Source organism: Pectinophora gossypiella, chromosome 4 (assembly GCF_024362695.1).
Source record: "Pectinophora gossypiella chromosome 4, ilPecGoss1.1, whole genome shotgun sequence".
NCBI lineage: Eukaryota > Metazoa > Arthropoda > Insecta > Lepidoptera > Gelechiidae > Pectinophora > Pectinophora gossypiella.
The window spans coordinates 3,486,309-3,509,081 of record NC_065407.1 but is presented as its reverse complement, the minus strand read 5'-3'; the positions used below and the strand labels follow the sequence as shown (position 1 = coordinate 3,509,081).

Sequence of the window (22,773 nt, the reverse complement as noted above, 5' to 3'; positions counted from 1 at the left end):
AATCCAATCCGGGACCTCCGGATCGTGAGCCCAACGCTCAATCACTGGACTGGAATATGATCATTTTGGTACTTACTATTTTTGTTTTTTGATTTGGTACAAGGGGTGCTGATGGTTACAGCAAGTGGGCGTAATAAAATTACGACGTCACTCTGAAAATACCGTATACATTGTATATTTGGTTGATGTAAAGCGTGGGAGCGATGACGTCACACCATAAAGCCGTCTAGACCGTGACGTCACCTGAGACAGTCCACCAGTTATGATAACAATATACTTTAGTATGCATTGAGAGTGGCTGAACAATTTTATTCCATTGCATAATGCGTCCTTGTTCACTAGGTTGATTTTTTTTTAATCTTCCCTGCATAAATACTTGCATACACTCACACCCGTATTGCTAATGGATGTGGCAAAGCCAGAGAGTCAGAGGAGAACGTGTAGCTACTTTTGATACGAAGTCCTAAGATGGATATGATAAGTTCCGTGCAATAACACCAGGGTCGTGGTTCACGCCGCGACTAGTGCTGAGTGAGGCCTTTTTTCTCAGTACGTCCACCACCACTTTACGATCATTTCGACAAATCTCCATTTTTCTTTTTTTTAATTGCTTTGTGAAAATTTTAAATGATATTATTGTTTTGTTTTCGTGTGTGGGGTCCGTGTATAATAGACGATTCTATTCTCATCACCTCCCTAGCATTATCCCGTTTTTCACAGGATCTGCTTACCTACTGAAGATTTGACAGGTCCGGTTTCTTACAGAAGCGACTGCCTGTCTGACCTTCCAACCTGCGAAAAACCAGCCCAATACAGGTTAGGTTAGGTTATCCTCCCGAAATGCATTTATGATCCAAACATGAATTCGAAAACAAATTCGACGATCATTGGACGATTTCTATTCTATTCTCTAATTTCAAATTTCGAAGCTGAACTCCATACTTCCAAGTCGAAACGGGCTCAAACATTAGTAGGTTGGATTCCGTTGACAATGCAACTAGTTTCACGAGTGGTCGTGATCTTGCTGATACCTACCGAGCCGGATGCGAATATCGGCTGGTGAAAGTAATTCTCACAAAAAATGCTCCAATTCCATCCACCGGTTGATATTTCATGAGACATTCACTTGGGGCGTGGGCTGCCCTAAAAGAGCGCGCTTAAAAGCACACAGGCGTTCGCGGTGCGTTGCGTCGCCGCAACGGACTGTCAAATTTCTTACTGAGTGCTACGTCTTTGCCTGCTATACCCATCGCGTGCGATAAAGTGTGGTCTCGCTCTTTTGAAGGATTAATAATAGAATGTTAATTAATTGTGGCAACCTAGTTAGTATACCTACTTATTATCGTTTCTGTGGTAACTAGATCCCTTATTGGAATGAGGGGAGGCCTGTGCCCGGCAGTGGAGCGTGTATACGCTGTTTATGTAGATACCGTATTGAGAGAAGTAGAAATATCAATAAATCGATGTTATAGTCATGTAAAGGTAACATAACCAGCCTACTAATTGTCATAGATTAGTGTAGCTTTCGACGCCAAAAACGATGGTTTGGCTGATAAGACAAAATTGACCTCAATATATCAAAACTCGCTCCATTAATTTGTTGCATGTGTTAACTGTCAGTGGATAGACATGAGTGGTGTACGTTTGGACAGGACCGCCTGTGGACCACTCCGTAATAACTGTCCGTCCCAGTTCAGCTCCATTATGTTGCCAGCCTGAAAAAAATACCAGTTTTTTTTTATAATGCACTTGACTTGTTTTCTTTTACGCCAATGATAATTGCGATAATTTTTACTCGCTTTACTGTATCGATTTTTTTGAGGTTGTTACTTGGTAAAACCACTTCAAATGAACATTGGCACCACAGAAAATAAAGTTCAAGCTCAGGGTTCAAGTAAAACACTAAAATTATATTCATAGCCGCACCAAAAGATAGAAAGTTTTAATTAACCCTACTCAGTAAAATTTCAAATTCTAAACTCTACACAAAACTCTATTCATTCAGGTTATATAAAAAAATCCACTGCTTCAATTAATAAAATAATGTTAAAAAAATATTTAGCAATAATTTTTGCCTCTTAGAAAATCTCACTTTGAGGTCCGAGGTTCGAATCCAGCACAGGCTGAAACCATTGATTGTCGAATTTGTTTTCGAATTCATGTTTGGATCATAAATGATTATCACGTGCTCAACGGTGAAGGAAAACTTCGTGATGAAAACCACATTCCTGAGAAATGCATTTTCGGAGATAAGTGACCAATCCTGTATTGGGCTGGTTTTCATTTGGCGGGTTGGAAAGTCAGACAGACAGTCGCTTCTGTAAAAAAATCGGACCTGTTAAATCTTCAGGTTAGGTAAGCGAACCCGGTGAAAAACGGGAAAATGTTAGGGAGATGATGTTTGCCTTTTAGAAAATATTTTTTTAAAATATTCAGCAGAATATAAAATGGAATATACAGACAGAGATCTTCCTAGTACAGTAGAATTATTTATTATCTGCGGTGGTATAGATTAGATAAAAATGCACGTACTTAGTAAATGACTTCATATAATCGATTTCCTGTTGATTATGCAGTCACGTGTACTAGTACGCATACACTTTGAAACCATCACACACACACACACACACATCACACATTAACTTTTCTGACAAATTAAACCGTAAGTCTCATTAATGTCAAATGTGTTAGTGCGACAGGGTTCTAAAGAGGGTACATGATACTGCTTCTTCTTCTATCGTGTGGGTTGTGAGGTGGATTACCAACCGCATCAACCCTGGTGTCAGGGTTATTATTGAGCCGCCATAGGCCCCTGACATGACTCATGTGACGACTACATACTTACATCAGTAAGTAGTAACCGGGACCAACGGCTTAACGTGCCTTCCGAAGCACGGATCATCTTACTTTCGGACAATCAGGTGATCAGCATGTAATGTCCTAACCAAACTAGGGATCGACTAGGGATCACAAAGTGATTTTTGTGATTTGTCCCCACCGGGATTCGAACCCGGGACCTCCGGATCGTGAGCACAACGCTCAACCACTGGACCACGGAGGCCGTTCCGTGATACTGCTCAAGACTCACTTCATAATCTGGATAATAGTTTAGTACCAAAATATTTTTGCTATAACTAGTAAAGACGTAGTTATGACTTCCATTTTTAGATCCAATGTTTTCTGTATTAGGTACCTAATTATACTATCTTCTTCTATCGTGTGGGATTATTTATTTATTTATTTACATTTCACGACTTTACAGTGCAGAAGCGCCAATGCGCCCTGAAACTTTCAATATAGACAATAATATAATTAAACATATGAAACTTAGGTGTAAACAATATAAAAACATATTTAATTTTCATTCATTCATCATCTCGCAGAACCTCAGACACTCACGACACACATACGTCCACTCACTCACAAACAGATCACACTCTGGTGCTGATGCAAGGAGTGCATTAAGCATGTGCACGCGGAGGAGTGGCGAGTGAGTGCGCTCCACAGTGCGCGCCGCCGATGTGAGGTGGATTACCAACCTCATCAACCCTCTTGTCAGAATTACTATTGAGCCGCCAAAAACCCTAAATTATACTGTAGTATAAAATATATAGCCATTATAAAATAACATAACATAAACTCACGAATATATGTTAATTGGAGTAGTCAAAGGTACATCCATCGCGAGATGTACTAAGTATCCACACCTCACCGTGGTTTCTGTTTCTGTTAGATTATAAAATAATATTTCTTATACAGAGAACATGTACTGTACCTAAGTACTTATTACATTATGAATTTATGAACGAGGAAAACAATAAGGTCCATGTAATATAAATAAACATAGAAATAATCTTCCATTCAGGTAAGAAAAAAACATACTTAATAAGACAAAATAAGAAGTTATTTTACAAGCAAAACAAATCAAAATTAATTGCAGAGAGCTAAAGGCCAATTCAATAAAAGAAACGCGTGCTTTCTACCGATTCTAATTGATTAATGTTTTTAATTTAACTCATACGTTATATATTTGTCTCTTACCAACTTACATAACAGATGGAACGTGAGAGCGAGACATAATGTGCGGTGATTATTTAAGTTTTGTGTGTTTCACACGATAAACACCTTAGGGCTACCGATTGATAAGATTTTTAAGAGACATACATACATATACTCACGCCTATTTCCCACCGGGATAAGCAGAGACTATGGAATTCCATTTGCTTCGATCCTGACATACTTCACGCTGGTTCAGAGTAGAGTTCAGAATATACGTCCTTCTAGGTCTTCTTCTGCCAGCCCTACCATCAACTTTTTCTTTATATACCACTTTCGTAATCCTATTATCCTTCATCCGCTCTACGTGTCCAAACCAATTTAACATTCCCTTATCAATATTAGTCACTATATCGTCTTTTACATCACATCTCTCTCTTGTCACACTGTTTCTCACTCTATCACTCAACTGAACTTTATTGAGAGATTTCTGAATTAACAGATGATAGCAAACACTGAAGGTTTACATTGATTACATTTCTCCCCCTACACGTGACTCCCAGATCATAGAGTAGAATATATTTATTATTATTTGGGTTGATTCTAAGTATAATCCTGCCAGCGATTCATAGAATCAAACAATTAGCCGGCAATCTTAATGGGAAAAGAATGATGTTCTACTTTTGTATGATAAGATCTCATAGAATATAATGAAGACTCCTCGTTGTAGCTGCTATGAGAACGTCGGCGACAACCCTGCGCCGGCTATCAATGCCCGCGTGATAAATTGTTTTGATTAACTTACGACCGTATCATAACGGGATATAGTACAGTATGCTTGAAACAATGAACAATCACACTCTCGTCTATTAGACACATTGGCTAGAAACAATCTGTAACGAGTCAGTGCTACTCGCTTCCTCTAAGTTCGGATGAAAGCCAATTTAGTGGGAAAGTTATGGTCCGCTAGCTTCTTTGATTCACAGTTGGTACTTGACTCATTTTATGACACAGCTTAAAGCAAATTCTAAAAAGTAATAAGAATAAAGATCTGAAAGTAAAAAAGATGTTTTACACGCACAACTTGACGGCATTGAATAGTTAATTTCAAAAGGTTGATTTAAATGTCTGGGAACTTGTTAACGCGCAAATTCCTTTGCAGTAATGTTAAAGAGACTTTTTCAAAGACCTTTTGTCGGGTTTCAGGTCACGGGCAGATTAAATATCTAGTTAGGCTTGCTTCATGTGAGATTTGGGTCATAAGAACTTTTGTGATATTGACTGTTTGTGATTCAGCTTATCGATCTTCAACGGGCTGTAGCGGAACATAGAAATTAAGACTTCACATTATCGGACTTTCTTACTTTATCCTTAATGCGGAGGAAACAAGACAAGTTAGTATATCAGGATCAAAGCAAATGGACTTCCATAGTCTCTGCTAACCCCGGTGACAAATAGGCATGATTTTGTGTATGTATGTATGTATCCTCAATAAAATTATCATCATCGCCCCAGCGTTATTCCGTTTTTCACAGGGTCTGCTTACCTAACCATCCGGTTTTGCACAAAAGAACTGTCATTAAAATGGGAATGAGATTTTTATGTGGAGTATCAGGGGTGTGCTATTTTGTAACAATTGTGCTGTGGCCAAGTAGGCTTTACTTTATAAATCATCACTAATTTTAGAGCCACGCTCTTATCGGTGTAGCATTCTTATCGGTGAATTATCTAAAAAAGCAATATTGCAATTTGACATTTGCGCATATAAAAGTCTGTTCGCAATGCAAACAAATGTCAAATAGCAATATTGCTTTCTTAGATGAATTGCTTCGATGTGGCCATTTTAACCCCCAGTTCAATATCCGCATAGTACACACTGTCAGATCATCCAAAAACACCGATTTTTCTTTCTATTTCTAAAATTGACTTTCTATGTTCAGTGAAAGTGATTATAATTCCATATAACATAATATAAACAGCCTATATACGTCCCACTGCTGGGCACAGGCCTCCCCTCAATCAACCGGAGGGGGTATGGAGCATACTCCACCACGCTGCTCCTATGCGGGTTGGTGGAGGTGTTTTTACGGCTAATAGCCGGGACCAACGGCTTAACGTGCCCTCCGAAGCACGGAATCATCTTACTTTTTCGGACAATCAGGTGATTCAAGCCTGAAAAGTCCTTACCACACAAAGGACACTCTCACAAAGTGATTCCGACAATGTCCCCATCGGGATCGAACCCGGTCCTCTAGATCGTGAGCCTAATGCTCTAACCACTAGACCACGGAGGTTGTTTATAATTCCATATAAAACTGAAAATTAAGTTGCGTTGTGGATGAATTTTGATCAGCTTTCAGCTTAAGTTAGCCTAATACTGTGTCAAATTATGAGGCTTGTTAAATATCTCTTGATCGATAATGTAGAGCAATATCGATTCAGTTTTATTGCCCAACAAATTAAGCTGACGAGTCAAACCGGTTGTTCACGTTGCATAACCAATAAATATTCAGAGGTGTGAACTAGTAGGTACACAGTTTGTAATTAATAAGCAAATGGGACGAGCAACTCTATTGTCTAAGAGAGTTGTGTATTAGAAAGTGTCACTTATACGTTTAACAGTTAGTGAACGAGATTTTTTTATGTACTTTTTTCATATTGACTCTAGCTGAGCTGAGGTTCACGCCGTACAAGGCACCCTCAGTCCTGTTGTCTTCATTTTTTACACTGGTTAAGAACCCTCAGCACTCAAAAAAAAATCCATATTCGCGATTATTGTTTTAAATGTTCGCGGATTTAGAAATGTTATTATGTGGTACTTAACTATTCCTCCCACCATTAATGGATAATTGTTTTATTGCAATAATTTTTATGCGTTAGTTGCTAACCAAACAGTCGAAAAGACACACCGAAGCCAGTTCTTTTTTTTTGTGCCTAGAGAACATTATGAAAGGACCACTTCAGACCCGTCGAGTTTCATAAGCCAATATCGATGTGTTACCAAACTAACGGCTCGGTAAGTCACGAAACACTGCAAGTACATACGATCCAATCACGTTAGTGGATTTTTATTTATTTTAACCTTTAGAGACAATGAGCGATTCGAGTCCCGTCTAGCTATTCATCTTCGGATAACAGCCATTGTACAATAAATATTGTCATCTTGTTGCAACGCCATCTAAATTGTTACGACGGGTTAGACCGTCTCGATAAGTAATTGTATTTTCTGAGTGCAGTATTGCAAAAAGCCATTTGTATTTTGTTACATATCCCATATCCCAATTGGGGTAGTCAGAGGTACATCCATCGCGAGATGGGGTACCCACACTTCCCTAGAAACATCCTTAACCTAGTGTTTCCGTTTGACCTGTTTTTAATCGACTTCACAAAAATAATGTCAGCTATATGTCCCGTATGTTAATATCTAATATTGTTAGAATTACTTATTTAGTTTATTTTGTCTCATTTTAGTTTAACCACTGTGTCGATTGAGCAATCATGGGATGATGATTTTTGTAGCACAAACCATAAAACGAATATACACTTTTTTTACGTTTTGTTTGTTAGAACTCAAAAAGACTGTACCCTTTTGTGTGTTTGTTAAATTAGCCATTAAAATAGAGAACAATAAAGATGACTTAATGACCGCGATTAAATACCAACATTGTAAGTATAAGCTACTAAACTCATACGAACTTTATTTATCGTGAACATCAACTTATAGGTTCTATTCGAACTCGATAATCATCGAATTGTAATAAAATTTTGATAGCACTTTGCAAAACTGGTTAGGACAGGTTAAAATGTCACTTGATTTTATAATGAATTTTACGGTATAATTAGCTACAAAGGAACAAAAAGATATTTTTCCCAATTGCCTTGTATTACGCGACTGAAATAAGAGCACCGCACCGACAGCTATACATTTATATATGTATAATTATATGATATATTATATACTTACCATAGAACCCTTGCCCAGAGTGAAGATCTCATCGGTTGCAGAGACGGAGATGGGAGCCATCGGTACGGCAATGTAGGAAGGAAGGGGGAAGTCACAGGGACTGTAACCTGGAACCCGACAGAGGGCAGCAGTCAGTACTATTCAGTGGCGGAGGACAGGAGTCCTAGTACGGCTTTGCAATAGACTTCTCTAGACGCCGTCCCACTCGCGTCAGACAGAGTACTTATTGGGGGGCGGAAGGCAAGAGCGAAACTACTCCTTATTTTTCCCTAAAAAAGTAGCGTGAAGAAGGCTACGCCGACAAGGGCGTGGCTAAATTAGTGAATTAGTGATGATTATATACTTATTGTTTTTAAATTGGGAAGTTCTTGTACAATCCTAGAGCAACACGGACCTCCGCGAAGAATATCGTACAAAGAAGTTGGCTAAAGGCACACCCCGCACACTCCATACAAAAATCTGATTCTTAGGGTGGCTTGCGTAAGGGTCTTTAAACATGTTTAGTGGGCCACTAAACATGTTTAAAGACCCTTACGCAAGCCACCCTTACTATGTGCCGCTTAACGCGTAAGTGCGAACGAGACAGACAGTCTGCGCGCTCGCTCTTACTCCTTAGCAGGTATTCAATTTAAAAAAAATGTTTTTTTTTTATTAAAATAAATAATGATTTTCTTATTAGATAAATTCCATCCAAGTTTACTTAAACTTCAGCCGTGTCATCTACAAATCGGTCGCGGAAACGAAACTTTCCGCTTGCTTTAAAAGTTATTGAGTCCGATTTAATCGGCTTGCATAACTGCGCAGTGACAGAAGTCAATCGAAATTTGAGGAAAGCCGTTTCAACTCCGGAGTTTGTCATACCTTATTGTAATTCAGCGTGATTAATTAAGGTCTATGAACTTTATAACTTATGAACTTATAATGCTAACATTAAGTAGGTTCTTGCCGGTTAAGTCCGGAATGAACGTACTTATCTTGAAAAATAATTCGGACTTTTACCACCGTCACTTGGTAAATACTTAGCATTTACCAGTAAAACTTGAGTATTACTATACTAATAAGGAATAATACTACGGTTTTACCGTACTTCGGGCTTTTATAATAACTCTTACAAATATACATATCCATACCTAATATTATAAATGCGAAAGTAAGCTACCTATCTGTTAGGTTTAACGCCTAAACCGCTAGACCGATTTGGATGAAAATATCCGTATTGAAAGATTAAAACAGGGCTGGACACACGTACGGTTACGAGTACTAATATGACACTATGAAAACATTTCACATTAACTTTTGTGACAAATTAAACCGTAAGTCTCATTAAATGCCAAATATGATAGTGCGACAGGGTTCTAAAGTGGGTGATATCGTGATAATAATAGTCGGCAATAAGTCACAGACCGGAAGCTAGGAGGTACAAACTAGAAACATACACCTACCTACATTATCTACAAAGTGTCAAAATTCCATTCGGAATTTAAAATGCATGCGTCAACCCGTCACTTGCTTTAATATACACAGTGTTGCCAACTTAGTGGATTTTCCACTAGATCTGGTGGTTTAGACATGTGGTTCGGCGAAAAAATATTAGTTTTAGTGGCTAGTGGATTTTTTAGTGGATTAGAGTCCTTCCAATTAGCGGTAAGTGACGAATTTAACCACTAACACTACCGAATATGGTTTATGAGTTACTTGAGCGAAAGAACCAATATAAAGTTTATTTATTAGTAATAATAATAATAATTGAATAATTTACCCAGTCTCTAGCACGTCTTTACCTACGACGCGGCGCTAAAGAGGGGGAAAAAACATCCCACGATCTGATTGCACTGATTCGGCTTTGGGTTATCTCTACGAATAAATAATAAGTCAGGAAGAGTAATTATGAACAAACGCCGGCGAAATATTGGCCCCACGACATTCTAAAAGGTCGTAAATCCATAAAACCAATCAGTAGCGATTCCGTGACGCGCTTCATTGCGACAAGCGCTGTGATTGGTTATCAACAGGCATCGTAATAGAGGTTGGTGCGTTTGTTTCCGGGGTTCTCAAAACAAGGATGTTGTTATGCAATGCATGGGTGAGTATAAGTAAAAGTAAGCTAACGGTGGATTTAATAATTTTCAGTGTTTTGTATTTCGGATGAGGGGTGTTGTGGAATTATGTATTTAAGTAGTATTATTGTATTGCATGTTTTGTGTTTTGAATTAATTGATATTAAGTAAAAACAACTATTTAATATTATATTTTTTTTACTAGGGTGATATATACTTAAATATAATTACAATGTGACTTATTTTAGTAAGGGATATTGAGTTGTTGTTTTGATTGTTCCTGTTCATGGCAACTAATGTTGTCAACAATCTGAAACAAAAAGCAGTTTATGAAACTGTCATATAATGTCTAATTAACTGCTCTCTACCTTAAACAAAATAAACTAAAAACAAATTCGCCACGTTTTCTTGTTTTTAGTAAAGCAAAATTATAGCACACCATTTGTTACACGTTACATGGTCTACTGAAAGCCTTACCAATTTTTACGCATATTTTAGCTTCAAAATTGACAAAGTTACCCGTATACCAATTTTTATTGCTTTTGCTTCAGAATTGATGGTCTTTCATGCAAATGTTCCCATTTTTTACTCCCTTAGAGAAAGTATTTCCAAAAATATAGTCTATGTTAGAGAGGACTAAAATAGCTGTAAGTATAACAAAAAAGTTTCATTAAAATTCGTCCATTAATTTTTGCGTGAAAGGCGGACAACAAACAGACAGACAGAAATTTCAAAAATGATTATATTTGTATCATTTTTTTTAATTATTATCAATGTACAGAAGTGAGCCCTTCTACAAATATGAAATATAATGTTTAAGTATAGTAATACTAACCGTACAAACAGGCACAGCAGATTTTTTTAACATCATATTCCCAGTCCTCGATGTATACATATATGTCAGTAGGGTTAAAGTGTATCGAACACACCCTACTGGAATTGGATGGAAGCCAATCATCCTCTCTTCTTTCGTAGCGAACTGCTTTATCCATTTTTGCAGTCGGGTTTCATTTTTGGGGAAACTAAAAGAAGGAAATTTCGATAATACCAAATAACAGAAAAGCTTATATTTTGCTGTAAATTGTTAATATTACTTGACTGCATACTATTACAAATTATAATTTATTTGAACTAAGGTAGGAACTTCTTGCATAATGCGGACCAAAGTACAATGTTTTTAGGAGAACAAAATGTTATATTTACCGGTGATAAGTTATTCCAGTTAACTTTTTGCTGCAATCTTTTCGTTTCCTACACCAACTCACTACACGTGACGACATTTTTCATAATATTTCACTGTTTTTTCTATAGAAATAGAGCGTAAATCGAGCAATGACATACGTCACTGACGGCGCGCGGCAGATTGAAGTAGGTGCGAGTAGTCATTTTAAGCCCCGCCCACTCAGTGTTCTTTTTAGTGGCGTCAAATTGTGAGCGTTGTTACTCTTCCTGACTTATTATTTATTCGTAGGGTTATCTAGTGAAATTCCGGTGGTTTGAGACACCGCTCAGTTTTAGTGGTTTCTGGTGGTTTGCACGGCCGCATTTGGTGGGCTGGTAAAAATAAAGTTGGCAACACTGAATATACATTTTAAACTAGTTACGATGTGTATCAAGCCGAAACTATCTAGGAATAAAATCGGTTGATTTAATTGACTTAAAAAATTGTCACGACTCGACATTTCTTTCGGTTTTTCCCATAACTGTAGTCTAGTTCAATAGCCTAGTAACTATTTTGTTAGGATTTGAATTGTAAACATTGTAGATAAGTATAAATATTATTCGAGCGTAATTTGTGAAGTCTCCATTCACACCATGTGGGGTTGGCTAGAAGTTATCTCTCTTAGAGATAAGCCCACCTTTTGTTACATCTTTCCTACGTTAATAGTGTAAACAAATATTTAAATACGTAATTTCACAGGGATAGATAAACAAAAGAACAACTGAATTGACGTAGGTCGCTTGTTATTGTTACTTTTTAATCGTATTCCAAATTCAAAATCGTGACGCCATTTTCCTTAGGTACTGGATTTTTAAAAGTGGAATGGGCAATGAAGTAATGAATGTCGTACTTCACACTTCAATATTTTACAATCACTTTTATTTTTTTTATGTACCAGAGGAGTGGAAAACCACTGAAAACCCGCCTAAAATGCCGTTTTGGTTTTAGGAAAGCATTACACTTCACTTAGACACGCATGGTACTGAGTAGGCAAAAAATACCGCCCATTTCTAGAATAATGCACACCTCATGGTATAAAAAACCCTGCTCAATCCTATGACAAGCCGCCATTGGTTGTCCTTTGATGACGTACCTATGTGTTACCATTAAATTGGTATCTCCAACATTCCAAGGACGTAAATTTTATTATTGAAAATTAAGTAAATAACTGTCTAATGTATTTAATTACTATTACTTGTCACATATATATAAGTCATTTAAACGGTAAGTAACTCTTTTACTAAAAGTTCTAAATTTCCTTGCAAAGTAAATATAAAATCAATGGCCGTGGGTAATTTATTTTTTACAAAATGGCAACGCAGGGCGGGATGACGTCAGCTGAGCTAACCTTGAAATGTTAGCTGTCAGTTTTGAGCATACCTGTGGTTCTTATACCATGGTACACCTGTTGTTTTGGATTTTTCCTCCTAGGCGTCATGACATCTAGGTGGTTAAACCACGGCCTTCTAAATTCAAAAATTCTAGGCTAGACAACATAAATTAGATAGCTATAATTATAGCTAGTTTTGAGAGTTAGAAAAATGTAAATTAGGGTGTGGTCGAGCATGATAGTTCGTAGTCGGGAAGCGTCCGGGGGCAACGAACGGCTTTTGGCGTCCATTCGCCTCCTATTCGCCATACACGGCCAAGGTGATGGCCGCTAGAGATGCGCAAATTAAAACCGTGTCATTGACCTCGACTTTTTGTCTGTACTGACGAATTATACTAATTTACTATGCTACTTGGCTTGGTTTATTTACTTGAAGTTTATTTAAGTTTTTTTTTATCGAATGGAGAGGTTTTTTATCAGTGAGACGTGGGTAACTAGGTGCTAAGTTTATCTTGCGATGGATGTACCTTAACTACCCCAATTTGGATATAGTCGTGAGAGTCATCATCATCATCATCATCAGCCGTACGACGCCCATTGCTGGGCATAGGCCTCCCCCAAGGATCTCCACGACGATCGGTCCTTCGCTGCCCGCATCCAGCGGCTTCTTCTTCACCAGATCGTCGGTCCACCTTGTAGCGGGCCTACCCCCGTGAGAGTATTATAGGTTATTGTTTTAATCATTGTGGTGGAGAGGTCTATGTAGCCTATGCTTAAATGAGATACTGACTATTACAATACATACATACACATACATATATACATAAACTCACGCCCGTAATCCCTAATTGGGTGGGCAGAGCCAGAAGTAATCAAAGACAACTTGCAGCCACCGTTGATACGATGTCGTAAGCTGGATATTGCTTCTATGCTGTTCTTGGAGCAAATAAAAAACATAGAAAACGTTCAGCTGCTTGTCTTTCCGGGCATGTCGTAAAAACCGACAGAGGGATTGTGTCCTCTAACATGATGGACTAATGTTATAGGCGATAGGCTGATCCCTTATCACCATAAGGTTCATCATATCCAGCTTACTATTACAATAATGCGCTTTATTTTTGACAAAAGATACAACAGCTTTTAAGAAAGCATACAATGCGCTCTGTAATCAAGATTATTTTTGGTACAAACAACGCAGTCATACTAAAATCAGTTTTTATAGACCATCATCCAATCCAAACAGCTATCAGATTTGAATATTATTACCTACTTTAATAGTGTTGTTGATGGCCTCCGTGGTCCAGTGGTTGAGCGTTGGACTCACAATCCGGAGGCCCCGGGTTTGAATCCCGGTGGGGACATATCACTAAAATCACTTACGTCCCTAGTTTGGTTAAGACGTTACATGCTGATCACCTGATTGTCTGAAAGTAAGAAGATCGGTGTTCCGTAAGGCACGTTAAGCCGTTGGTCCCGGTTACTATTTGCGTGAGTAATAGTTACATGAGCCATGTCAGGGGCTTTTGGCGGGTTAATAATAAGCCTGACACCAGGGTTGATGAGGTTGGTAATCCACCTCACAACCCACACTAGATAAGTGTTGTTGACCTCATAACATAATATTATAATGAAAACTTACGCTTCTAATGCCTTTAAGTATATGTCTGTATCGATATTTGCATTACACATCATACTTAGGTAAATATTGGTGCTGATTGTCACACTATCTAAGTTTATTTAATAATAATAAAAATTTATTCAGCAAAAAACAAATTTTAAGTTATATCTGTAATTTTTTTATCCGCCGAAAAGCAAAGGATATTAAATTTACCACAGATTCTTGCAAAATTAAAAAAAAACAAACCCTTTTTCTCAGAAGTATTGTCACAAATAAAATGTTTGGTAAAGTAATTCGATAGTGTAGACACGGCAGATAAGTGAGGTAGGTGGTTTCAATTCAATTTCGAAACGGATTATGTAAACATAAAATGTTCTTATAAACCAAGTGTGTAAATAAATGTTATATAAAAGACTTTATTTTTCTTTGAATATACCTATTTAGTTTCAAGGTTTTGTGCCCCTGAGATGACAGAAACATTTGGTGCGAGAGCAAACGAAGTTACCTACAACAGAGTTTGTAATAATGTTTATCAACATTGGTCGAGCAGGCGTCATAGCCCCCCATAGCTCCAGTATCCCGGTCCACTAACCCCCAACCCAATAGCCCAGTTCCCTTTGTTCCCATAATGTGCAATAGTCCTACACGAACCGGGGATTGTCTTTGGGTGTACTCCCATAGTGGATACAGGGATAATCGCCGGTTGGTGTCACACCACATTTAGATTAAACTGTCTTAACGGGCCTCTACGTGTTGACTTCGGCCCCACGCATGCCTTCCAAAAGTCCGGGACTCCGTAGGCCCGAGATATGGAAACGACATACAAATAATAATAAAACACGTTATTGTACACAAGTTCACAAAACATTTACAGGATAAACTTATTCTAAGGTGGGCAAAGGCGGCCTTATCGCTAAGAGCGATCTCTTCCAGACAACCTTCGGCAAAGGATATGGTACATTTGTACAGCTGTAGTGTGGCGCGCAAATAAGTAAAATAAAACAATAGACACATACACAATCATAGAGAATTTAAATGGGTAAATTCGGTAATATTTCTCAATTATTGTTGTTGCGAAAATTCTGATTGTACTTTTCGACATCATCAAAACTAAATTCTAATGTGCTCAACTCTGGTTTTTGGAGTTCCTTAGCGCTTTTTTCGTACTTGATTTCATTGTCTTCTTTGAATTCTTCAAGGAAATCTTGAAAAAGCTTCTGACATCGAACTCCAACCTCATCTTTTACTTGGTTTTGATGGGCGTATGTGTCAGCTACATCCATGACTGACACTGTCTGAGGATTTTTCACTTATTCCAGGTATATTTATACAAAATTCACTGTTAAATTACAAAATCATATACTAAATATATATATTATACACATACTATAGATATGTACATACAATGGTACATATAAGTAGTAAAAATGAAATATTAGTTGCAAGACGATGATTTAGCCAAGAAAAAATAGTGAAGTTTAGTTTTGAATATAGCCAATGACTTCAAATGTCTGATATCAGAAGGCAAATCATTCCACAAATGCGTGGACTTCACGGTAAAAGAATCTCGGAAGTTTGTACTAACATTTATGTTCCATAAAAGCATAACGTTGCATAAATTTCTTGAGAAAACTTTCCTTTCAACAGAATCTTCTATCGTGTGGATTGTCAGGTGGATTACTAACCCCATCCACCAACCATCAACTCAGGGTTGTTACTGAGCCGCCATAGGCCCCTGACATGACTCATGTAACGACTACGTACTTACATTAGTAAGTGATAGCCGGGACCAACGGCTTAACGTGCCTTCCGAAGCACGAATCATCTTACTTTCGGACAATCAGGTGATCAGCCTGTAATGTCCTAACCAAACTAGGGGTCACAAAGCGATTTTTGTGATTTGTCCCCACCGGGATTCGAAGCATTATAATGGACTAAAAATTATAAACTACAGCTACAGGGGTATAAATTACTAGCTGTTACCTACGACTTCGTTCGCATGTAACCCTAGTAACTACAAACTATAGAAGTTTGATACAAACTTTGCCACCCTTTTTTACACACTTAGGTAAAGGTAAGATGATCCGTGCTTCGGAAGGAACGTTAAACCGTTGGTCCCAGTTACTACTTACTGATGTAAGTAAGTAGTCAGGGGCCTTTGCCGGCTCAGTAGTAACCCTGACACCAGAGTTGATGAGGTTGGTACTCCACCTCACTACCCACACGATAGAAAAGAAGAAGATATGGCCTTCAAATCTTCAAATCTTGTAAAAAGTCGAAACTGATGCTACATACAATTACTAAATGAATGTGGATTGTATACGAAGTATATATTAATCGATCGCGTTCTGCAAACGGAATGATTGGCTCTCAGCAGGACGTTCTTATAGTTAACTGCCATTTTGGTAGACAATAAAGTCATACCTACTTCATTGAAGAGTTATAATAACAAACACACGTACAATACACGCCTGTAATGCCATTGTAAAATGTTATCTAAGTATATTGAGACAGATATGTAGTGTAAAAGGCGATATAGTGACTAAGATTGAGAAGGGAATGTTAGGTTGGTTTGGACACGTAGAGCGGATGAATGATAATAGAATTGCAAAAGCGGTATATAAGTAACGCGAAAGTTGATGGTAGGGCTGGCAGAAGAAGACCGAGAAGGACTACATTGACCAAATTGGAGATGTCCTTAGAAAAGGTTTAGTACGATCTACTCTGAACCGGCGTGCGTGTATGAAGCGATTGATAAATGTGGAATTCTATAGTCTCTGCTTACCCTGGTGGGAAATAGGCGTGAGTTTATGTATGTATGTATGTATTGAAATATAATCACTAATTGTACCGATCTAGTCGCTCTGTTTAATAGTAGCAAGATGCTTTATTTAATTCGTGTGTCTCTTTCTCTCCAGGAGATGCAAGATGTCCTGGACGAAGACGAGGAGATGAGCGACTGGCTGATCGAGCGCGACTCCAAGTCCGGCGTGGTGCTCCACGATCGCCTGATGACAGACGCCGCACTCGGCTCCGCGCCCATCAAGACAGAACACTCCTACAGTCTACACTCAGATGCCGAGTCCGCGCCCGCTTCGCCACACCATACCAAAGTTGACGGTAATAAATAATAATTAATAATTAACGGTTAAACGAACTTACCTGTAAGTGAAGTTCTATCGTAATTATACGAGTGCTTCGTTCGAAGAGATTAGTAACCTATAAGATGATAAACTTGAACACAATGTAGTAACGCATAGTGACACCATTCATTGCACACATAGTTGAAAGCATATAGAAAAAAAATAATAACAAAAGTAATTCTTTTTTTTTTTTTAAAGGGTAGTCTTATATTGTCTGCCCCACTCGAATAGTCTCCGCGCGCTTCATTAGTTTAGGGCTCTGTCTGCGATATTTGCAGAACAGATTTGGGGTCTAGGGCGGGCGGGGGTTACTAATCTCTTCGAACGAAGCACTCGTATAATTACGATAGAACTTCACTTACAGGTAAGTTCGTTTAACCGTTAATTATACTTCGTGCTTCGTTCTCGAGATTAGTAACCTATAAGATGATAAACTTGAACACAATGTAGATGTTGAGAGCAGGTTCGGGAAATATCGCAGTAAACTATAACGAACTATAGATGAAATGTATAATTTTCTAGTACTTATTATTATAATGTGCCTAGATGATTACAAACTAAATAAAATTACAAATTATTATTTAATATAGCACGAGCCAACTCTGCCTCGTTTGTGGTCATGATGGTTCTATTGTAGAATTTTCCAAACGTGGTGGAGTTTTGACTCCAACTACCAGTTTTTCGAATCTGGTCAATGCTAACCCCTGCGCTGTATGCCTGGAATGTGGCAGCGTGGCGCGTGCTATGTGCTGAAAAGATTGACACATCCACACCAGAATCTTTCAGTGTAGACTTAATCCAACGAATAATCTTCAATCCAATGAATCCAACGACTGAGTGTTTGTGTGGTGACGGCTTTATCAGGCCGTTTAAAACTGATAAACAGGTAATCTGACTCTCTAATTGAGGCCGTTCTATTTATATGGCTAATTAATGACTTGGCTGGGCAAATCCCATGTTTTTGCAAAAAGAAAGGTAAGGTAAGGACTGGATTATTCGTACAGACTTTCGAAGTTTTGATGAGATCTGAAATTTTGATAACAATCTTATCTGGAAACATCTTAATGTTATAAATATTTATTTTCGACAGGGTTATGGGCGGTAACCAGTACCAGTAATGTTACACATTTTTTTTTTTTCAAGTTTTTCCATTGATATGGCCTCGTTAGGGTACAAGAGAGCCAGGTAAATCTAGCACTCACCCAGTGTCCCAAGTGAAACTTGAGTACTTGGGAATAGTAGGTCTTAGCCTAAACACACCTTTGAAGAACCTTTGAATACGATAATCCGTCGATATATTGGGTCCTAAAATTAAGGACAAGGCTGCTCTACAGCAATTTAAGAATAAGAATAAGAATAAAATAAATTTATTGCCAGTAACAATTAACGAACCATATTGATTGCCACTATTAAATAAATCAGTAAGGAACTCCATGACTTTAAATATTGATGCATCGTATAAAGGTGTGTTATTTTGTTTACAAAAGTCATACCATTTATTAATATAGGTGTTGTACTGTTTAAAAGATGAATCAGCTAAAGAACTAATCATTATATCTACTGCCGAGGCTGGTACGGACCGTCGCGATAGTGCTGCCCGGATAATATTCCGGCAGCCAGGGTAAGGTTCGCGTGAATGTTCCTCCTGTTTTCACATTTCTTGTTCAGTCTACTGGCGAACAGGTCAATGTCTGGAGAACCAAACTGTGAAACTAACTGGTCAAAAGTAGAGTTTTCTACCTCCCATTCTATGTCTGGATGTGAACGTCGGGATTCAGTGTCAGCTACGATGTTTTCTTTAGATGGGAAATATGAAGTCTTTATAAAGATTTTCCTATGTTCATACCATTGCCAGATCTGTCTAGCAATGTCAGTGAGATGTGGGAATTGAATCCCGCCCATGCGGTTAATGTAGGATAGCGCAGTAGCGTTGTCTATGCGAATTAAAACTGGACAATTTTCTAAATGTTTTGCAAAAATTTTAATCGCAAAGTAAGCAGCTAACAGTTCGAGATAGTTGCATGATGTGCATCCCGCGCTCCGACTGTGACCAAGGCCCATTCGCGGTGTCACCCCCGCAGGCCGCACCCCACCCCGTAGTTGAGGCGTCAGAAAATATTTCAACCGCGTAACAGTCGTCTCGAATACGGTGCGCAGGGCTCTATAGCACGTAGCCACCCTTGAAAATCCGAGAGTAAGTTTTCCGGGATTTTCATATACCTGTCATAGTCATCATGAGGTTGTAAGTTTAAATACTTACACCGTTCTAACTGTTTTGTATATAACATTCCATATTCCACTGCGGGACACGCAGACACAATATACACTTATAGGACTTCTATAAGTTGAGCAAATTTTCTAATTTTACACCGAGTAATGTTTATGATTTTTTGTAACTCTGCTTTGATATGTGTTTTCTTTTCTGGGGGCAAAGTTATTTGCATAGTACGTGAATTCAAGATGAAGCCTAAAATTTTACATGATTTTGAAGGGGTCAACTGACTTTTTTCCCTATTGATTATAAAACCAAGAGCGGTAAGTAGATTAATAGTTGAGTTCACGTTGTAAGAGCATCCAAGATATGATCTTCCTAACAATTGAATATCGTCAAGGTATATTGTGGAAATATGTCCAGCTGCTCTAAGTAGACTGATTACAGGCTTCATTAACTTAGTAAAGATGTAGGTAAGGCGCCGTGTCCAACCCAAATGGTAGCACATTAAACTCATAAAGTTTATTATTGTTCCACATAAATCTCAAGTACGAGAATCTTCGTGAATTTTTATTAAGAAATAGGCGTCCTTTAGATCGACAGTGGCCATAAAACAGTCCTGTGACATTAGTTTAATTGATGTACGAATATCTTCTAGCTTAAAGTGACTTGTGTCAATAAACTTATTCAAGTTCTTTAAGTTTAATATAAAGCGCATTTGACCGCAGGTTTTGGGCGCAGGAAAACACTAAGTAGATATAAATTGTCCGTCGCAGTGTTCGCATGCTGAAATGGCGTCGATGCCAAGTAGGCTATTAATAGCCTCTTCAAAGCATTGCATTTCACTGCTAGAGTAGTTTGGGATCGGTTGTACATAATGTTGCACGACTGGTCGGGCAAAGGTAATTTTATAACCTTGAATTGTATTCAAAATATTATGGTCGAAAGTGATAAGTGACCACTGCGAGTAAAACTGTGCTAGTTGTCCAGCGTACAGTACCGCGTACAGTAGCGGCGGCGGCGCGGCGGCGACGACGGCCTGGAGGCGGCGGCGCGCGTGCGGTTCGTCCACGTCGTCGTGGCAGGCTCGCGGTTCTTCTGAGCCCCGGCACCCGTCGGCCTGCGCTGCTGCTGCTGCGGTGCTGGAGCTTTCCAGTTTAAACCTTTGTTTCCCTGAGGTTTCAGCGTTTGAACAGCAGATTTTTTCCCCACCTTGTTTATCACCTTAAGCTCGGCGCCCGATTTGTTTACTGTCTTAGCCGCTTTCAAGGTATCGGTTAAGTTTTCTCCGAAGAGATATTTATCCACTTTGGAAGTACTTCAGTTTTCTTTTAGATCCTTTTTAAGGGAAAACATTGCAAAGTTTCGTCTAGTGATGGATTCTGCATATTGGATGTCGCATAATAGGCGAGCAGTGTCCATTAATTTCTTAATGAGTTCGTGATCCTTATTTTTGGCACTACTTATGTGGTCAGTCATTGCGGCCCCAAGGACAGTAATAGCCGTGGCGAGTTGCTTCTGCCGGGCCTTAATAGCCTTATGCCTCTTGAACATACTATCGGGCAGAGCGGCTTTGATTTCGGCGTTGAGTATAGGCGCGCCGATGAGGCCGCAGTTACCCGGAATAGGATATTTGTCGATCTGTTCCTTCCGAACATTTTTATCTAACCCATTTGTAGCAAGGTGTTCGAAACGGGATGCTAGGTCCTTATGTATATCCGGTCCATATTGTATGGTTGCAGAGGGGTCATCGCCGAGAATCTCAAACAATGCGCTATCTAGGACGTTCTCTGCAGCAGGTGGTGTACTCGTGGTAGCCCGAGCTTCACCCACGGCGGCGGCGACGGCAGTGGCGGTCGCGGTCCTCTCAGGCCCCGGTTCGACATCAGAGTTGGGTCCGTGTAGAGTGACGATTAACGCCGTACTTGACAAAAATATACACGTATAAAGATACGCGTCGTAACTAGGGGGTGGTATGATTCCCACAGAATCATACGTCAGCAAACTCCGAGATTACGAGATAGTCCCACAGACGTCTCTGTACTCGAAAATAAATGTAAGGTGTATTTCCCATAGAAAAACACGCAAACATATTTTAATTCCTGAGGAATTATTCGTGTGAACATAAAAGGTGCCTAAATATCTATACCTATATCGTACTCGTGGAGGACTCCCAGAGAGTCAACCGATTGAGCATAGTAGGTATGTGGTTATAAGTATCTAGGTACTTATATAATATATAATTATATATTTGAATCTGAGCACGTTGTGGCGGTGGAAAAACTCCCAAAGAGTTATCCGATTGCCGATTGTGCCGTAACGAAATTTGAATTTAGAACAGGCAGATTGTTGGTCATGTTTTGACCTTGACCTTGTTTTATGCAGTGGCGAGATAAACACCTAAAGTGTCTGACGAAGCCGTGCATAATAAAAATTTAAATATCGAACTTGACGAAAATTATGAAAGTTTGTACTAAGAAATACCTTGTGGGTTCTTCGAAGTAGGTGATGGTTCCCGTGACGACGCTTCCGACGATGATGATTCAATAACTCGAGCACGAGGTCTTCGTGAACGCATTATCATGCGTTCTAATGTTTTTAGACGTTTGTTAATGTGATTCACGTCACCAATATCCTCACTGTGTCTTTTGGACATTATTAGCTAGTAAAACTATTGTATTCTAAGAGTTTTTTCTCGAATTATAGGTCAATTATTTGAACCGTGCAGAATGGCGAAGCACACAAAAGCGAATGAAGCGCGCGGAGACTATTCGAGTGGGGCAGACAATATAAGACTACCCTTTAAAAAAAAAAAAAGAATTACTTTTGTTATTATTTTTTTTCTATATGCTTTCAACTATGTGTGCAATGAATGGTGTCACTATGCGTTACTACATTGTGTTCAAGTTTATCATCTTATAGGTTACTAATCTCGAGAACGAAGCACGAAGTATAATATATATTTATTTCAGGCTCATGTCTATAATATTATAATTAAAATACAAAAAGACAAAAAATAAAATTGTAAAATTAAAATTATACACATACATACATAAACAGCCTATACGTATACGTCCCACTGTTGGGCACAGGCCTCCCCCCAATCAACCGGAGGGGGTATGGAGCATACTCCCCCGCTCTGCTCCAATGCGGGTGGTCGGTTTAACGTGCCCTCCGAATATCTACAATGTCACTAAAGGAAATCGAACCCGGGCCTCCAGATCGTGCCTA

General features: G+C 38.7%; 1 protein-coding gene across 1 annotated transcript in view; it reads left to right on the top strand.

Annotated features, from left to right (window-relative positions):
* The window catches only part of LOC126366296 (cyclic AMP response element-binding protein A), a 147,463-nt gene that overhangs the window by 106,294 nt on the left and 18,396 nt on the right, over window positions 1-22,773 (top strand). The window contains exon 2 of the mRNA XM_050009389.1: window positions 17,106-17,307. Within this exon, the coding sequence (XP_049865346.1) occupies window positions 17,106-17,307 (202 nt within the window). The remainder of the gene's footprint in view (window positions 1-17,105; window positions 17,308-22,773) is intronic.